Source organism: Ursus maritimus, unplaced genomic scaffold, assembly GCF_017311325.1.
Source record: "Ursus maritimus isolate PB19 unplaced genomic scaffold, ASM1731132v1 scaffold_32, whole genome shotgun sequence".
Lineage (NCBI taxonomy): Eukaryota > Metazoa > Chordata > Mammalia > Carnivora > Ursidae > Ursus > Ursus maritimus.
This window is the reverse complement of record NW_024425786.1, coordinates 11,011,248-11,030,212: the sequence shown is the minus strand read 5'-3', so window position 1 is coordinate 11,030,212 and position 18,965 is coordinate 11,011,248. Positions and strand designations below refer to the sequence as shown.

Sequence of the window (18,965 nt, the reverse complement as noted above, 5' to 3'; positions counted from 1 at the left end):
CACAGACCACAGAATATATGAATGACGAATGAGTGCAGTATTGAGCCCTGATGGTGGAGGGCCTTGAATGCCGAGCTAAAATTTTAAACCATTAAAGTCTGTGGAATAGTCAGGATTACTAAGGTCTGGGGCTGCTCAGTCCTTCAGCCTGATCCTGTGAGGACCCTGTATTACAACATCTTAGAACGCCTAGAGAGAGGGCATTGTAGCCTCTGTTCCCCTTTCATTCGAGACCAGTGCTTTTCAACAGAGGGCAATTTTGGCCCCCAGAGGACATTTGGCAAAGTCTGAAGACACTGTGGGTTGACATGTCTGGAGGGAGGATGTTACTGGAGTCTGGCAGGTAGAGACCCGGGGAGATATTATGCTTCCTGTGATGGACAGGCCAGCCACACACAAGAAAGGGTTATCCAGCCTGAGCACCAGCAGTGCCTAGGCTGAGAGCCCCGGGCTAAATCACGAGTTCTCCCGGCCTTGTGATCCTTCATTGAGGGAAAGAGTCTCCCAAGAGTCTCCCGTCTCCGGAAGGCACCAACTCACCATTTTTGTCTTGGTGGTTTCCAGTTCAGCTAACGTTTCATTTAATTTCATGGTGAGGCTCTCTGCTCTTTGGCTCTCGGCCGTCTTGGTTTTCTGAGCCTCTTCTACCATGGCCAGTGCGTCATTTAGTTTACTATTTAAGATGTCTTCTTTTTGTACTTTTAAGTCTATTTCCTGGACAAACAGCAAACACCAAATTAACAGAAATTCAGGAATGAATGTTTACCCTAGCTGCTCCCCCTAGCCCTGGCCCCCCATTTTCAGAGAGGAGGTGAACTCTATTCTGTTATTGTCCCTTTTTCAGCCCAACGTCCATGCTTTCTCTGGAAGGTTCCAATTATTATAGAGCTCTCTTTTCTCTCCAGCTGAGACTGTCTCCTTGTGATTTCTGGTCTCTGAGCTCAGTTCTGTCACCTGGAATGCACTAAGTTTTATTTGTCTTTTATGAGACAGCCCTTTAAATATTTGAAGAAGGCTGTCATGTCTCTCTCTAAATCTATTTTCCAGGATAAATGTGATGAGCTCCTTCACCTCTTAGCCACGGGATCTGCCCTCAGCATCCTCCCCCACATCCCTCCCTGGCTTTGGAGGGGTAGCCTCCCCTCTTCCCTCTGGCCTCTGGCAAGCTGGGCTCTTCTCGCCCGTCTGTGCACTCCTCATCCCTCCTCCTGGAATCCACTCTTCCAGTCCTGGACTCTCCCAATTCTACTCTCCTCCGGGAGCCCCTCCTCAGACCATGCGGAATGCAAGCTTTGTGACCAGTCCTGGGTGGGGGCCTCACGAACTTTATTTATTTACTTTACTTTCAATTTTTAAAAAGATTATTTATTTATTTGAGCAAGTGGGGGGGGCAGAGTGCATGAGCAAGGGTGGGGGAGGGGCAGAAGGAGAAGGAGGTTCTCCACTGAGCAGGGAGCCCGATGTGGGGCTCGATCCCAGGACCCTGGGATCATGACCTGAGCCGAAGGCGGACGCTTAACTGACTGAGCCACCCAGGTGCCCCTACTTGACTTTATTTTTAAAGAGCGGTTTTGGGCTCACAGCAAAATTGAGAGGAAAATACAGTCTCTTATATGCTCTCCCCCCCCCAATGGAAGAACCCCCCCATCATCAACATCCCACATCAGATGGTACCTTTGTTCCAGCTGAGAAACCTGCACTGACATATCACAGTCACCAAAAGTCCGTAGTTTGTGCAAGGGTTCACTCAGTGCTGAACATTCTACGCGTTTGAACAAATGCGCGATGACACGTATCCGCCCTTGTGGTATCGTACAGAGTAGTTTCACTGCCCTGAAAACCGCCTGGGCTCCATCTAGTCATCCCTCCCCTCCACCAACTCCTGGTCTTGTCTCCAGAGTTCTGCCTTTTCCAGAATGTCACAGACTTGGAATCATACTGTGTGCGGGCTTTTCACAAACATTATTTCATCCAATGCAAAACAGTAGTCGATGAGATGTCGTGCTCGGTCTTCTCAGACGCTGTTGGTGGAACTGGAAACGGGCACAACCTTTTCGGAGGGTCACTTGGGAACGTGTATCAAGAGGCTGAACATGTTTATATCCTGTGACCCCGGGATTCCACTTTTGGGAATCTGTCCTAAGGACATAACCGCACACATTCACGAGGACTGACGCGCAGGGCTGTTCAGCCAAGTGTTTTTTTACCTGAGTGGAAAGTGAGACACAGCCTTAGGGCCCAACCCTAGGGGACAGGTCAAAAAATTGGGGTCCATCCAACGCTGTGCAAACCCCAGTCAGCCGTCCATGGCAGGTCGAGGAAGAATGTTCCATGCCATAGAGACATTTTGGTAATGTATTCAGTTAAAATATAGCATCCCGGGCGGTGTGCACGGTGTAACAGGGTAAATCACTCTGGGATAAGGGGATGCTTGCCGATGTCTGCAATAATGGTCAACATGTAGACGGTCTGGGAGGAAGCAGAGCAAAACGTCACTCGCGGTAACTCGGCTCAGTGGAAATCATGGGCAGTTTCTTTTTATTTTTACTTTTTATTTTTTTAAAGATTTTATTTATTTATTCAACAGAGGTAGAGAGAGCCAGCGAGAGAGGGAACACAAGCAGGGGGAGTGGGAGAGGAAGAAGCAGGCTCATAGCGGAGGAGCCTGATGTGGGGCTCGATCCCACAACGCCGGGATCACGCCCTGAGCCGAAGGCAGACGCTTAACCGCTGTGCTACCCAGGCGCCCCTGGGCAGTTTCTTTTTAATCTTCTTCTGAGTGATTTTCTGTAAATAGTTGCTCCTTTTATAATTGGGACAGGAAATGGATTAAAAACAACGAGAAAACTCCATTTTCGTCATGCGATTCTGTGAGCCTCACCTGGGAGGGCTTCGTTCTTGGCGTATCACCATTGAACTCCATCTGACTCTCTTCGGGGCCTTCACGTCACGGTGACTGCTGAGAAATCCCGGGGCAGACCACGTGCAGGCCTGGCCAGAGAAGGTGCTCACCGGGGACGCTGGCAGGCATCCCACAGGGCCGCCTGTCACCTGCAGCGCACAGCGAAACACTCCAGCTGTCTCGGGGAATCCCCAGCAAGCAAATGGCTTCTTTGATGGGCCGTGAAGCTGCCCAGGGCCGAACGCACCGCCTGGCGTCTTTGCTCCTCGCCAGCAGCTCAGCTGCTTTGACTCAAGGACAGGACCACAAAGTTGACTGTGAGCTTGGGTCTGGATTTATTTTTCTTCTCCCTGCTCTCCTCCTCTCTCTTATGCCATTGCTCTTCTGTGCACCCGAGTAAAACAGCACGTGAATAAGCGACTCTTATGTCTGGGTGGGTCTTTGACCTTGTCCTTCCTTGGTCTTTCCTGGTACGTGGGACTTCCTGGGGAGGGATCCCGTTTCTCCTTGTCTGGTGTGATGCCACCAGTCTGCCCGGAGGGCTGTCACAAGACCTCGCCCTCTGATGTCACTGTTGTTTTCCCTGAGACTGGTGAGGGTGTTGGACACACAGCAGAGTCCTCTGTGTCATGACCCTTAGGACAGATTCTCTCTGGGTTGACTACCGAGATTGGCCCAGTATCCACGAGCCACTGGTTCACTTTCCTCCAGAGAATTGTGCAGCCACCTGAGCCCTCCCTTTCACTGTAACCGTGAGAGTAAAAACTGACCACTTGTTGATTTCACTGATACATTTTTTGGGGGGGGCATTAATCTCATCCTTGATCCATTTGATGTCGTGATTAATCTACTTTAAAAATGTTACTGTCTCCTTTCCTCCTACTCTGAACTGAAGTATTTTATGGAAGATCTACGGTGAACGTTTGGAGAAACAAGGCTGTGTGTGAACAGATTGCGCCCCCGGGGCTCCGTGGGCCGGCAGCGTCTGCCTGCCCTCCCTCAGTGCACTGGCCGTGGGCCAACAAGCCCTGCATCATTTTCCCCGACTCCAGTCTGCCTTCTCTGGGCACGCTCCAGGTGGTCCAGGTCCCTCTTAGGAAGAGGCAGCGGGACTGATGCGTTATGCAGATGTGGTTTACTGACGCTCATCTCTCTGGGGCAGGGATGTGCCAAGTGCACCAGCACCACGTGGGGCTGCTTGGTAAAGATGCACATTGCTGAGTCCACCCCATAGATGGTGAATCTGAATCTCTGGGGGTGAGGCCCAGGAAATGGGCATTTAACCCCCCCCAATACCCCTGCTCCAAGTGATTCTCTGCATGCTAATGTTTGGGAATCTGGCTTCAAAGAAAATGATCTAAGACTGATGTGAATAGATGCAAAGACCTTTTTCCATCCCATCTGGTCTTCAAAGTCCTCTGAAATTGTATTTACCTGCATTTAAATTTAACCCCCTATTGTCAGGTTGTGCATTTAATCTCTTGCCTTGACTTTTGTGATATTAGCCATTGTGTGTGTGTGTGTGTGTGTGTGTGTGTGTGTGTGTGTGTCCCTTGTACTGTTGGGACCCAGGAGGACTGAATTCTGTCCTGCAGTGTGGAGGTGCCTAAGACAGGGTCCCAGGCAACAACCTGTACTCCTACTACGTCTGCTCCTCCCACGAATAACTGTAAATGCAGTTTGATACCCACGGGGACAAGTTCCAGTGGAGAGGCTGCTGCCCAGGTGATGAGAAATTCAGGTACCCATCTCCTGCCATCCCCTCTGTGACCCCAGGCAGCTGAGGTCACACACTGTTCGGGGATAGTAGGGACAGGAGGGGAACAGTGATGAATAATAATAGCAGCCAACACACACAGAGCATTCACTGAGTGCTGGACACTTTTCTATGTGTTTTATGAGCTTGTTAGCAATCACGCCTCACCACTCGATGGGGCTGATCTATTGGCATCATCTGGATTTCGTAAGTAAGGAAACGTAGGCACAGAGATGGCAAGACACTTGCCTCAGGTTGCACAGGCAGAAAGCGGCAAAGATGGGATTCGAACCCAGACCGCCTGCCTCCAGAGCCCTGCTCCTAACCACGCTGGGCGCGTCCGTGTCTGCTCCTCTCTGAGACTCTTACCTCTTTCTGCTTGGCTATGTGGTTCTCCAGATCTTGCACTTTTTTCTTTTCCTTCTCTATGGCCTCCTTTGCTTTGTGTTTCTCGTAGGCGAGGCTGCTCTCTGAAATCTGGAAGTCAGGGACAAATGGTTTGAGGGAGTGTATGCGAGAAAGGACGGGAAGGGGCACCATGAGGGAAGCCAGGATTAGTAATCGCCCAGACCAGTGAGTCAGGGCTTGGGAGTAAGGGCTCAGGGAACAGGACGCTCACGGGAGAGAGGGGTGGGAGTCTTGGCATGCCCGCCACGGCGGCGAGAACCTGAAGGTCGTGTCTGGTTAGTCACCGCATAAAAGAGAGGGTTATTCATCGTTCAGGATTTCGGGGCTGTGTTCAGGAAGTGACGTGCTGGTGAGTGTCCAGGTCAAGGCGTTTGGCACTGAGCCACTAACTGAACTGGAATGTGGGCCCTCCGCTGGGAAGTACCTGGCTTCTTGGGAGGTGGGGCAGGAGAGGCAAAGTGGGGGGAGACGCCTCCCGTCCCAGAGGACCAGACGCCTGTGGCTTCAGGCTCTCTCCAGCCTTCAAAGGCTTGGGTTCAAAAATTGATGTCCAGGACAGTCTGGAATTGAGAACACATAGCCTGCAGGTCCGGTGACTCGGAGCTGGGGATCGAGGCCCAGCCTCACCTACACGAGCCCCAGGAGGCACACAGAGCAGGGGGGTTGGAAAACTCAATCTGCAGCTTGGAATCCTTGCAGTGGTGCTCCCATACAAACACAAAGTTCACAGAAAAATACTTTAAATATATGCATGTATGCATAGGCGAGGGCCTGAAGAGATATGTACTGAAATGTAAATACCGGTTATTTTGGGGGATTGGGATTATGGCAATTTACGTTTTCCTCCTTTCGCTAGTCTGTATCTTCTACATTTTCTTGCGTGAACATACATTATTTGGCAAAAAGAAAAATGAAAATTGTACTAGGGAATGCGGTGCTGGGGGGTAGGACGAGGCTTTGGGGCTGCATGGCCCTGGAGAAAAAGACGGTCTTTCCATCAGCCCTGCCATCTGAGCACAGTGTCCGCGGCCACCATCCCCCCTGCCCCGCTCTGCACAGGCCTCCCACCCCACCTGGGCTCTGACTCACCTCCCGGCACGAGCTTGGCATTTGCCTGCTGCCAAGTCTGTTAGAGACTGTCCAGCCCCCACCCTGCCAGTCCTAAGAGGCTGCCGGCCCCCTTCTGCGTGCCCCGTGGGATTCTGCGCCGCTTGGCGAGTCACAGTTGAAAGTAGTGATGATACTGACTCCGCTTGAAATGCTTGCAACACGAGCGCTCGGCACCAGGCACTGAGCGCGGCGGTGCATCTCATCGGCAAACCCCCGGAGCGCGTCTGCCCAGGGAGCCGCATTCTGCAGGTGAGGACATGGCGGCTGCCACCGAGCCAGTAAGAGGACGAGTAATGCACAGAGGTCACACCACCAGGGAGTGGCGGTGCACGCTGGGACACCAGAGCCCTGCCCTAACCATACAGCTGCTCGGCTTCCGGACCTTGACTTCTGTGTGGTCCTGATTAAAACCCCACCCTCCCCAGAGGCGGAGACCTGTTCTGCGCTCATACTCAGTCGGGCACAGGGTCCCCTGCACCACGGCAGGAGCCCATGCTCCAAGACACCACCCCTGGCCCATCTGTATAAGGGACACTCGGGGCACAGCCGCTGACAACAGTTTGACCTCACTCCCTGCACAGGCTGACACAACTCACTGCCAAGGTCTTTGCTGGACTGTCTGCCTCCCCCCCCCTTTCCCCTGCCACCCTGGATTGGACACACACCATCCTCCCCAGCCCACCTGGATGCTGACCTCACCTGGGCAGGTGCTTCCTAATGAATACATTGACTCCTCACAACAGACGTCTAGGTAGTTCTGTCACTACACCCATGTTACGGATGGGGGCACAGAGACGGCAAGGCACTTGCCCAGGGTCAAACAGCACTTTGGGGCAGAGCTGGGATTTGAAACAGAATCGGCACTTTTCGCCTACCAAGCCTTCCTGCTTTACCCCCTTTGTGTCTCCCTCCGGCTTTCTTCCCTGGACCCCTCATCTGCCTTCCATCTTGTTCCAGCTTCCTTCCTTCCTCACCCCACTGCCCCTGTGCCCCTGGCTAAGGGAGGTCCCTGTACTCTGCAGCTGGGCCACTTGACCCGGTGGCATTTTCTTCCCCACAGATGTTCTCTTCATGCTCCTTCTCCCCTCCAGGTCTCACTCAAATGTCCCCTCCTCAGAGAAGCCTGCCCCCACCCCCGCCCCCACCCCGTGGCCACTCTCTAGCCCACCCCTTTGATCTTCCCCCAGGCTTGTGGCCCTGGAGTTGTCATGTGCACTTGGTTACGTGCTGTCTGTCCCTCCAGCCTAGAATGGAAGCTCTGGGAGGACATGGCTCTGGTCCTTCTCGCGCACTGTGGTATCCCCAACACCCAACATCCAACAGGCCTGGCCCATGCTGGGGGCTCGGGAAGCATTTGTGGATGATGAATGACACAGAATGAAACAATTCATGGAGTCATTACTGTGTTTCTGGAAGTTCCCTGAGGGCCAGCCCATGTCTGTGCCCTCTGTGTCCCTGGAGCCCAGCTCACAGAGCTGCCACTGTAGGTCACTGAGTTCTCCCCCTGGCTGCCAGCTCCTGAGAGCCCTTCTTTGACTTCTTGGGGGGGCGGTTGGGGTGTTTGGGTTAAACCCGAGCGACATCCCTCCTCTCAGCCTTGGACCCTGTCTTTCCTGGTGGCTCCAGGCCGGTATGGCTGGGGGGCCAGTCCCCAGGCTGCTGGAGGTGGCTAGAGGTGGATGTCTCCAGTGCTCTCCAGGCATGGCGCTCGCTGCCCACACCACTGTCACGCTCTCCCCCAGGGTGCACTTCTTGTCCTCCGCTCCGGCCCTCTGGCACTTACTCGTGGGACTGCTGTGCCAGCTTGCTACGTATCGGTCTACACCATCTTACTCCACAACTGTTTGTGTCTCTACAAAAAGTCTGTGAAACCAGGAGACCGGAGCTGGGAGTGAGTGTCCTTCTACTGATTCTCGCTGAGGGACTGACCCAGCCCCCGACCCAAGGGTTCCCTGCTGGAGCGCGTCTCTCTGCCCTGGGCTGAGCAGGGAAATGCTTATGTAGAGGGCCGGCTATGTGCAGGGTGCAGCTCTAAGTCCTCTGTCTCTATGCATTTAATCCTGCGAGGCAGGGACGGTTACTGCTCCCATTTTGCAGAGGAGACAACTGAGGCCCTGAAGGTTAAGTGACCTGCCCTAGGTCATACAGCTTGTAAGCTGTACATGACGTCGGCCACTTCCCACGGAAGTGTGCCCAGCACCTGCCCACTGGCCTGCCGAACTCTCCATCGGGGCACAGAACCACGGCCTCACGTCTGGCCTCGGACTTCCTTCCGCAGGGGTTTGGCTCCTACGACCCATTCATCTCTCTGCTCCTCGTACCTCCTTCTGTTGGGTCAAGTGGTTCTCCAGATCTTGAGCTCTTCTCCTCTCTGTCTCTAAAGCCTCCTTTGCTTTCCTTTTTTCATGGGCCACGCTGCTCTCCAAAACCTGAAAATCAACGACCAGTCTTTTTGGTTGCCTTCCCAGTGCGGGGGAGGGCTGCTCATTCTGGCCATCCTACTAATAGTGGTAGTAGCCCCCACGCTGGGGGGTGGGTATCCGTGCTGGAGCCCTCGCCCAGCATGTCACACACAGTGAACCCTATCACGGCGACCCTAGCAGAGGAATTAGTGGCCCCAGTTTATAGATGAGGAAACCGAGGAACGGAAAATTGCGGAAGGCCCAGGGGTCATGCAGTGTGTTGGTGGTGAGGTCAGGATTTGAGCCCCGTGCGGAGGACGGCCCACCGCCCGCATCCAGAGGCCCCCGGCAGGCAGCACGTGAGCAGAGGGAGCAGGGTCTGTCTTATTTTAGAGTCTGAGCTCTTATCACTGCGCCAGGCAGTCGCTCTGAGAAGAAGAAGAATCTCATTAATAATGGATGTCCTATTATTAAAATAAATCTCTTAAAGAGAATCGGGTTTCGAGATGTGGGACAGCGTATTAGATTCATGAGCGGCAACATACCAATTTCTAGAAGGGGTGGGGGTGGACCTCACACGTGGAGCTCGGAGAGGGCGTATGGAGAAAAGTGTGGTTCGGTGCTCCTGCTCGAGGAATTTGTTTTAGGAAGTAAATGGTTAACGCCAACCCGAAAGGGTAGGAACTGCCCACAAGGCCCCTGTTTCCAGTCACTGCAAGAAAGAGCACGTGAGCCTTCAAATGGGTTGAGGTCTAAGTACCAGCTGGACGGTAAGATGTCTGGAACTTGGAACATGGGTTCCATTGTAACCCGTGGTTAGGGTCCCAGATTAGCTCGCCCACATGAGCCTGGCTGAAATGCTATGTATTTTGCAGTGAGGTCATTTAAGAAAATCCCAACGCTCAGCTGCTCCAATATCAGCCCTAAGGCAAGCAGAAGAGCAGCATCATGGGAGCTGGCAGACTCGTGCTTCTGAACATCTGAGGTGGGCGTCGGGGTTCCCTGTAATTTGTGAAAGAGACTTCCGAGCACTTTCCGGTGACTTAGGGTCGGCTCCACTGCACCTGAGCTCGCATCTATGCTCACGACTTTGCTGCCGGCAGCTCCTTTGCAGCTGAGAGCGGCGCTAAGGGGAAGATTGTCCCTGCACGACTCGGCACGCACGGGCCCTGGCCCCCTCCGCCGCTTTGCTCCCACGTTCCCAGGCAGGTAATGGGAGACGACCTCTAACGTTACCTCAAAACCGCATTATGACCTAGCATTCTGTTGCCCTTAAAGATTCATCTGATCACGTGGCAGAAGGTCTAATAAAAAGAAAAATCAAATAATGTTTGAGGTTGATTAAAGTCTGTGTCTGGGACTGTTAATCTCAGATTTCCCCGTCAAGAAACCACAGAGAGGTTCTGCCGGGAGAGGTAAGGCTGCTGTTTTCCTAGGCTTGGGGTGACCCGGCCACAGCTCCTCCCTGCAGTGAGGCTGACCCCATTCTGCCTTCTTCCTTAAATCTCTCTCCTGAAGTCCCCCATGACCTCGAAATCTCTAAATTCAAGGGCCTTCCCTGGGCCCTTGAGCTGAAATGTTGACCTCTCGGTGGCATTTGGCCCCATTGAACCCTTGGGAGATTCTGTTCCTCGTCACCACCCCTGGAGATATAACTCAGGGCCAGGCCTCAGTGACACTGTTTACACAGGCCGCCAGGCACAGCCATACAGGTGACCCCAGGTGACATCCAGCACACAAACATCTTCCCTCCCTGGACCAGATGGGATCACACGGGCTCTGCCTGGCCTGCCTCCTTGTCTCTCCCGCAGCGGTGGGTGGGCCAGGACTTCACTCTGAGCAGTGAGGATGGGGAGGGGGCCGATAGGGAAAGAAGTGCCTGTGATAATTCTAACAGCTACACTGACTGAGCAATAATTCTGGGTCGAACACTTCACTGCGCATGACCGCCAACGCTCGCAGCCACCTTGAGAGGAGGGGGCTCCTGAGTGATCTGCTGAGGCCTGAATGTTGTCGAGCCGGGATTTGAACCTGCATGTGGCTGCAAGGCCTGTACTCTTCACCTTTCTGTGTTGCCTTAGGGTGCAAGAGCTCATGAGAGCAGTACGTGAAAAAGACCCCGAGGTCCAAGGGTGACCACAAGATAAGCTTGCGCTGACGATGTCATAGAGCTCTTCCCAAAGCTGGTTGGGGAGCATCAGTACAAGTACAAAATCTTCAACAGGCGAGAAGAGTCCTGCCCTGGGCCACCAACGGTCACCGGGTCAGGTTCTGACTACCGCACTTTGGGAAGAAAACAGAGCAGGGGTTGCAAACTCAGATGTCTACAGGGGCCAGACAGGTGCCAGCGAGGAAGTGGGCTGTTTTTAACACAACAGGGAGTGGTGGGGATGGTGGGAAATTGCTGCTGCTTGGTTGGGCTCCCGTCCACTTCTGCCAAGCAGAAATGGGGCCAGATTTTCTGACTTTTCAGGAGAGGATGGAAATCTGGATTTTTAAGTTAAATGTTATGAATTCAAAATAAAATACTCGGGGGCCAAACATAACATGTCCTCAGGCCCTTTTCAGCCAGTGAGCTGCCAATCTGTGCCTTCTGGAGAACGGAGCAGGCCAGAGGAGGGGACCAAGGCCAGGCTCCAGGAGAAATAAGGGCATTCGGGTCTGGACAGGAGCAGGTGTCTCTATTTTCAATACTCTAAAAGGTTATCATGCAGAGAAGGAGGTGGACAGGTCTTGCAGGAGCCCGGGAGGCCAGTGGGGGATTGATGTCTCCTGGGAGAAAGAGTTTGCTTGTGCTTAAACTAAAGGAAGAATTTTCTGCCAGCCCGAGGCATCACCACTAGGCTGCCCTGGCCTGTAGAAAATTCCTCGACGGTGGAGCTGAGGGCTGGATGATTTTAGGATGTTGTTGGAGGACTGACACAGCCCTGAAGTCCCAGGACCCTGTACCTCCTCCACGTCTATGCTTTGGGCCACAATCTCCATGCAGGAGATGCCTGTGTCACCAGCCCCGACTGTCTCCCAAGTCCTATCTATGTCTGTATTTTTGCTGTTTACAATTTTTCTAACTGGCTGTCAAAGTTATGACTCCAGGGCTCTCTTCTTGAGCCCCACTGCTTCCCAGAGTACCCGAACCTTCCCAAAGACAGATCGCTGGAGGAAAGCTCTGCCACACTCTACCCCCATCATCCATGGTTCAGAACTCACTTCCACAGGGCCTGCAAGCCAGATTTGGGCTTGAGCCAACTGTCTCCCCCAGCTGCATACCTCCTTCTGGCGGGTTAGGCGATTCTCCAGCTCTTGGACTCTGGTCTGTTCTTCTTCTAATGCTTCCTTCACTCTGTTTTTCTCTTGAGTAATGCTTTCCTCCCAGACCTGCAATCCAATGACCACTGTTTAACAGACATAGTTGCCATGGCAGGAACCTAGGCTCCGTGCCAGGCCCTGCACGGGTAGCCCTTCGCGGCTCACCACAACCCCCCGGGGGAGACTGGGCAGCCAGGAGCAAGGGATCCGGAGTGGGCAGGCTCAGATCAGAGCCCCAGGTTGGTCCTTCTGGGTGCGTGACCTTGATTTGGGCTCAGGCCGACTCTGTCTCCCCCAGCTGCATACCTTCTTCTGACGGGCTAAGCGATTCTCCAGCTCTTGGATTCTCTTCTGCTCTTCTTCTAATGCTTCTTTTGCTCTGTTCTTCTCTTGAGTAATGCTTTCCTCCAAAACCTGAAAGTCAATGACTATTGTTTAATAGACATAGTTACCATGGCAGGAATCTGGACTCTGTGCCAGTCATTGCACGGGCTAGCCCTTTACTCCTACAACAACCCCATGGGTGGCTAGGAGCAAGGGATCCAGAGCGGGCAGGCCCAGGTCAGAGCCCCAGGTCGGGCCTTTCCGGGTGCATGGCCTTAGGAAGGTGAGAATCGATAGATGCCTCAGTCTTCCTATTTGTACGATGGAGATGGTAATAGTGCTTCCTGCGCTGGGTGAATGTGAGGGGCAGATGAGAGACTGAACATGGACCATTTGGCATGTGATCACCATTCATTAATATGGGTCAGTCATTTCTTCTGTGATCTCCACTTTGCAGAGGAGGAAACAGACTTAGAGGGATTAAGGAATCTGCCAAATTTACTAGCAAATCACGTGGACAGGGATTCGAACCCTGGTCCATTTGACTCAAGAGCCTGTTTTTTAAACCAGGGGTTGGCAAACTATGGCCTACCAGCCAAATCTGGCCTGCTGTCTGCATTTTGTAAATAAAGTTTTATTGGAACACTTCCTTGCTCACTGCTTGTAGATTGCCTGTGACTGCCTTTGCACTCACAATAGCAGAGCTGAGCAGTCACGACAGAGCAGCGTGTCCCGCAAAACTGAAAGTATATACCAGCTGGCTCTTTATGGAAAAAGTTTGCTGACCCTGACCTAACCCATGAGAGTGCACACGTCAAGTACATGTTAACAGGTCATAATAAAGAAGGATTAGCTTCATAAAGCAACCGAGAATTGCTTACTATTCAAATGGTATTCAAATGAGTGAGGATTCATGAGAACGAGTTTGATTCGTGAATTTTGACACATGTATTTTTAGAAAGGGTGGGGGTGATGGTGTCTTATGGTGTAAGGAAGTTTCATTTAAAATCGGGACCCCTGCAGGGCTCCTGGGTGGCTCAGTCTGGCTCAGATCATGATCTCAGGGTCCTGGGATGGAGCCCTGCGTCAGGCTCCACGTTCAGTGGCGAGTCTGCTTCTCTCTCTCTTTGCCCTTCCTTCTTGTGCTCTCTCTCTCTTTTTCTCTCAAGTAAATAAAATCTTAAAAAAAAAAAAAATTGGGACCCCTGGTGTTAAGTCTGGGACAGTACGTTCAGATGAGTCCCTTGGGACAAGTTGATCTACGAAGCATCTGGGGAGTGGTGACCCTCGGTGGGACACTAATGACCACGGGCAGGGGTACTGGCTGGGTGGATACCTGACAGTGCTTTCCCCTCTTGCTGGGGTGGTGTGCTCTGAGGTTCATTCTGTTTAAAGGGGGTTTGAAGCCAGCCCTTCAAACCCTTTCTGCGTCAGGATCAAGGTTATAAATGGGCATCTGGGAGGCGCAGGCTGGTGCCCAAGTTGCTTTGAACATGGTGGGACTGAAATACTGCACACCCTCAGTGGAAAAAGTCAACCCCAAATTAAAAGTAAAATAAGACATTTGGAAAGGAAGAGGGTAATCAGGGAGGAGAAAGGAAGCAGGTGGAGAGCTTTGCGTGGACTCTGAAGATTTTCAGTTCTTTCCGGTTTTGTTTTCCTCTCTTGAATGACACTGGCTTTCTCCATGGCGAACTGACCTTCAAAATGGGCTCGCCTTGATTTAAGGGTATTGTTAATACTGCCTTCAGGGGACCACATACGATCTTGGCCAGATGGTTCTTCCCTTTTTAGTCTTTTCCTTCATAGAAAGCAGAAAGGGGTGAGCAGAAGAAGAGGTAGGAGGAGGAGAGAGATTTCTTGAGATAACTGGGCATGAATCAGACGCTGACCAAGGCGGAGAGGTCTGCAGAGCTGGTGTGTGCGACAGGGAGGGATGGTCCAAGCCAGAAGTCACCAAGCTGTGACTGAGGAAAGGTGGAGAGAGTGTCAGGTGCAGTCCTCCTCAGGGGAGGAGGGGGGTCCAGCAGATCTGGGGCTGCTGTCTTCAGGTGGGCGGGAGCAGGGGCAGCAGGCTGTGGTTCTCAACCATGGCTGCATACTGGAACCGCCCAGGAGCACTTGCGAATCCCAGTGCATGAGCCACACCCTCACTGTAATCAGATCAGAACCTGGGGATGGGGGCGGGAGGAGAGTGGCAGGGCAGTAGGATCTTTTAATCTCCTAGATGACAAAAGTGCAGCCAAAGTCATGAGCCACTCATCTAGGGTGATGGCAATGAAGTAGTTAAAAATTCATGGCAGTCCGTGAATATCACAAAGGGCAGACTCTTGGACAAAGATGAGAATCGGTTCATTAAATGCAGTTTCCTGACCTTCTCCAGAGATGCTGATGTAGTGGGTCTGGGCTGGGGCCTGAGAATCGGTATTTCTAACAAGTGTCCAGCTGGTGCTTCTCAGGCAACTCTGGGCAAACCTTCCTCTAAGATTTGCTGCTGAAGATGTGGTCTGCAGACCTGTGCTCGCAGCACCAGCTGGGAGCTGCCTGGAAATGCAGAATGCCAGTTTCTGCCCCAGACCTTCCCGAGTCAGAATCTGCATTTTAACAGCCTTCCCAGGTGCTTCCTGGGCACCTCTAAGTTTGAGAGGGGCTCCTGTAAAGTATCTTATAACTGATTTGGTTTTTAGAGAAGTCGGTAGCAATCTTGGCCATTCGCTTCCTATGATACGTATCAAGAGAGAGCGGAAGACGGAAATAATGTGGGGTTGGTCTTGCACGCACTGAGAGACGGTCTGTCGGTTACAAACCGGGACCGGCAGTAATAACTCGAACTTGGTGAACCGACTGCGGCATCTGAGCTAATAAGGTACCATTTCCAGGAATTTCAATAACTTTGCCGTTTCAAGTTGAGTTTTAGAATTCAAGCGTCATGTGAGTTCCTCCAACATGACTCACCTATTTAATTAATTTACTTCCATAGCATCAAACAAGGAGTTGCTGAGATTTCTCCTCCCAAGTATATGCCTTCAGAAAAGGCCATTCCATCAGTTTCCAGGAGTAAAGAAAATGACAGGCACTGCCTTACCGCCTTCTCTTCCATCAGCCGCTTGATTCTGGCTTTCAGCCTCTCCTCTTGGTGCAGCCTGTCCTCATTCAGCTTCTCCTTCTCTGCCAGATGCTCCCGCAGCTTCTCTTGCATGAAAGACTGCTGAGTTTCCTGAGAACTGTGGATCTTGATCTGAAACGAGAGGAAAGGAAACGGAAGCGGATGAGGGGGACAGGCCTAACTAAAGGAGTCATTTCAACATTTTTCTTTTACAAGTTCTTTACCTTTGGGGGTACAAAGGTTTACACACAACTTTCTTAAAATCACATAAAAACTATGCTTAGCCTAGTTTCTGGTGGTGAAGCAGTAGAGTGGTTAAGAACTCAGACTCTTGATCTGGATAGACTCTCAGCTCTACTTCTTTCTAGATGCTTCTTCATTTAGAAAATGAGCGAAAGAATAGTATCTGCCTCTTAGAGTAAGGATTAAGTGAGATGGTGATGGAACGCTTTCAGCACAGTGCTCAGCACATAGCAGGTGCTCAGTTAACGGCAGCTAGAATTACTAGTTATTATTCGCTGAATGGAAGAGAAAAAGCAGTGAGCTAGGGTCAGAAGGCCTGAGCTTTTGTCTTGATTCTTCCATCAACTAGCTGTGTGACATTGAAATGTCACCTAGCCTCTAAGTTCGATGTTCATATCTGTAAAATAAGAAGAATGGACTAGATCAGGGGTTGACAGAGTCCTGTCAAATCTGGTTCACTGCCAATTTCTATAAATAAAGTTTTATTGGAACAGAGCCACGCCCATCATGCTCATTCATTTACGTACTGTCCATGGTTGCTTTTACTCTGTAGCAGCAGGGTTGAGTAGGTGTGACAGAGACTGTACGGCCTGCAAGCCTAAAATATTGACCATCTGGCCCTCTGCTTTAGAAAACATCTGTTGGGGCGCCTAGGTGGCACAGCGGTTAAGCGTCTGCCTTCAGCTCAGGGCGTGATCCCGGCATTGTGGGATCGAGCCCCACATCAGGCTCCTCCGCTGGGAGCCTGCTTCTTCCTCTCCCACTCCCCCTGCTTGTGTTCCCTCTCAGTGGCTGTCTATCTCTGTCAAATAAATAAAATCTTTAAAAAAAAAAAAAAAAAAAGAAAACATCTGTTGACCTCTGACTAGATGGCCTGTTGGAGTTGCTCACGATGGTGGTCCCAATACTTCACCCTCTCTCTATCCATGCCTTTGGCCATGTACCTTGCAGTGCCCACTCATATGCTGCTCTGACACTGAACTCAGCCATGTGACCTACTTTGGCCAATGGGATGTTAACACTGCAGAGAATTGGAAAGCACTCCATGATTGGGCTGCATTTTCTCCTGTACTTCTGCATCGCCATGGGAACATGCCCAGGCTAGCCTGCTGGAGGACAGAGACAGGTGGAGCCGAGTCCAGCTGCTTCAGCTGAGGCCAGCCCAGACCAACCAAGGGCCAGCCAACACCCAGACACTTGGGCAAGCCTGTCCAGGATGGGTGTACCCACCTAGTGGCTGACCCCAGACATGTGAGCAGTGAACAGCGATTGCGGAGTGCCACTAAAGTTTTGTAGATGTTTGTTACCAAGCCTTGTTATGGCAATTGCTTGCAGAGTGGCACAATCCCTAAGGATCATTTACCTCTAAAATGTGGACATTACGTAACTCTTGGTAACTCTGCTCCCTATATTACGGGAAGCTGTGTATTTAAGAGGCATAATTCTCAATATCTGATGGCATTTAAATCTTTCTGATCATCCTGACAGAAGACAACAAGCATCCGGTCTTTTCCCTTGCCCTCCCGGGAGATCCTAGCCACCGTGTCTGAATCTTTCTGTGTCAAATGGAGATATCATGTCACGTCTTGGAGAAAGTGGACGGACTAGTTAACAGAGAAAAAACAGGGTTAAAATGCACAGTACTATATAAATGCCAAGGAGGGGCCGAAATGAACTTTCAAAGTTAAAATATTACCTGAAGCTCCTGGGTTTGGCTTGTAAGTTTTTTATAGTACACCAGAAGATATTCCAGATACAAAGTCAATCCTTGAAGAGAGAAGCAAGAAGGTAAGTATCAATTCAGTTCACCTCCTTTGCTTTCGCATAATGTTGTGCCAGAGCTTGCTCACAGGTGGATGTGGGCAACATGGCCCTCCCATCAAGACATGAGTTGCCATCCAATGTGTGTTTTTAAAATGGTTGGTCAGCCTTGAATGGGTTCAAATCCAGTATCTTTTTGAAGGTGGAAAATAAAACCCATCAACAGATCACCTATCGACTAAATGCCCCGTGTGCAAAGCCATGAGCTGAGTGTGGGGAAGGGGTGGGGGATGCTATGAAGCCATTCCTCAAGGCTCAGTCTGAGAGACGGGGTCTAACTGTCTGATGGAAAAAAGTGGCTCCGTGTGGCATGTAAGTGACGGCTGACGGAGTGCGGGAGTGTGAGAGTCATAGAGGAGGAGCGATTGTTTGCCTGGAGCGATCGATCAAGGAGGCTACTTGGCCGAGGAGCCCCTGAGCATGGGCACTGCTGGGTGGGCAGAATTCAGGGTTGGAGGGGAGGGCATTTCGGAATGGAAGCTGTGGCTAGACTACATAGTGGCCCCCAAAGATCCCCATGTCTTAATCTCTGGAGCCTGTGAATGTTACCCTACGGGGCAGGGGGAGCTTTGCAGATGTCACCGAGTTAAAGACCTTGAGATGCCAGGGGTTGTCCTGGGTGGACAACAATATAATCACTGGGATCAATATAATATAATCAATATAATATAATTATTGGGTGGACCCAATATAATCACATGGGAAGATCCGACTACAGAGGATAGGGGATGTGAGAAAACAGAGCCGGGAAGACGCTGCACGGCTGGCTCTGAAGCTGGAGGATGGGGCCACCAGCCAAGGAATGCGAGAAATAAAGCTCTGGAGACCAGAAAGGCAAAGAAATGCCTCCTTTCCTAGAGCCTTCAGAAGAACCCAGCCTCGCTGACACCCCAGGGTTGTCAGCTAACCCTCTCGTTAGCTAACCCTGACGTTATCCCAGGGAAGCTGATTTCAGGCTTTTGGCTTCCAGGACTGTGCGAGAATAAGGCACTGCGCTTGTGGTATCTGTGACAGCAGCCACAGGAAACCAGCGCGGGGCGGGGGGGGAGGCAGGTGGGGAGCCAGGGAAAGGCCATGCGTATGCTGGGAGGGGCTGCGCTTCACTGGGCTGCACAGAGGATGTGAGGCAGGCCGCGGAAGGTGGAGTGGGAGGGGAAGGCTGGGTGGATCTGTAGCAGGGCTCGAACAGTAGCCTAAAGAGTATAAACTTGATTGAAACGTCTCAGAAGTGTACCGAGCATGTGCTGTGTGCCCGGCTCTCGGCCAAGCAGTCAGTGCATCTCCCCACTGTGTCACCTGAGCATCGCCCTGCTTGACAGGTGGGGCAGCGGGGCTCTGAGACCTGTGGTGGCCAAGTGCCCCCAGGCTGGCAGATGGCCGAGCCAGGCCTTGGGCTCAAGTCAGTGTGATGCCAGCGTCTGAGTTGCTGTGACTTCAGGTGCTGACGGAGCAGTGAACTGCCCTGATGGGTTTTTTTTTGTTTTGCTTTTTTTAAAAAAATTTTTTCAGAAAAATAGCTGAGATGAATTAGAGGCGGAGGACGTAGCAGGGTTTCCTAACTGCAGCTCTACTGATAGGCTGGGCTAG

General features: G+C 51.7%; 1 protein-coding gene across 1 annotated transcript in view; it reads right to left on the bottom strand.

The window, feature by feature from the left end:
• The window catches only part of FHAD1 (forkhead associated phosphopeptide binding domain 1), a 123,332-nt gene that overhangs the window by 29,162 nt on the left and 75,205 nt on the right, over positions 1-18,965 (bottom strand). The window contains exons 14-20 of the mRNA XM_040645810.1: positions 17,254-17,324; positions 15,294-15,446; positions 12,191-12,298; positions 11,846-11,953; positions 8,498-8,605; positions 5,028-5,135; positions 541-714 (exon numbers count right to left, since the gene is read on the bottom strand). Coding sequence (XP_040501744.1) covers positions 541-714; positions 5,028-5,135; positions 8,498-8,605; positions 11,846-11,953; positions 12,191-12,298; positions 15,294-15,446; positions 17,254-17,324 — 830 coding nt within the window. The remainder of the gene's footprint in view (positions 1-540; positions 715-5,027; positions 5,136-8,497; positions 8,606-11,845; positions 11,954-12,190; positions 12,299-15,293; positions 15,447-17,253; positions 17,325-18,965) is intronic.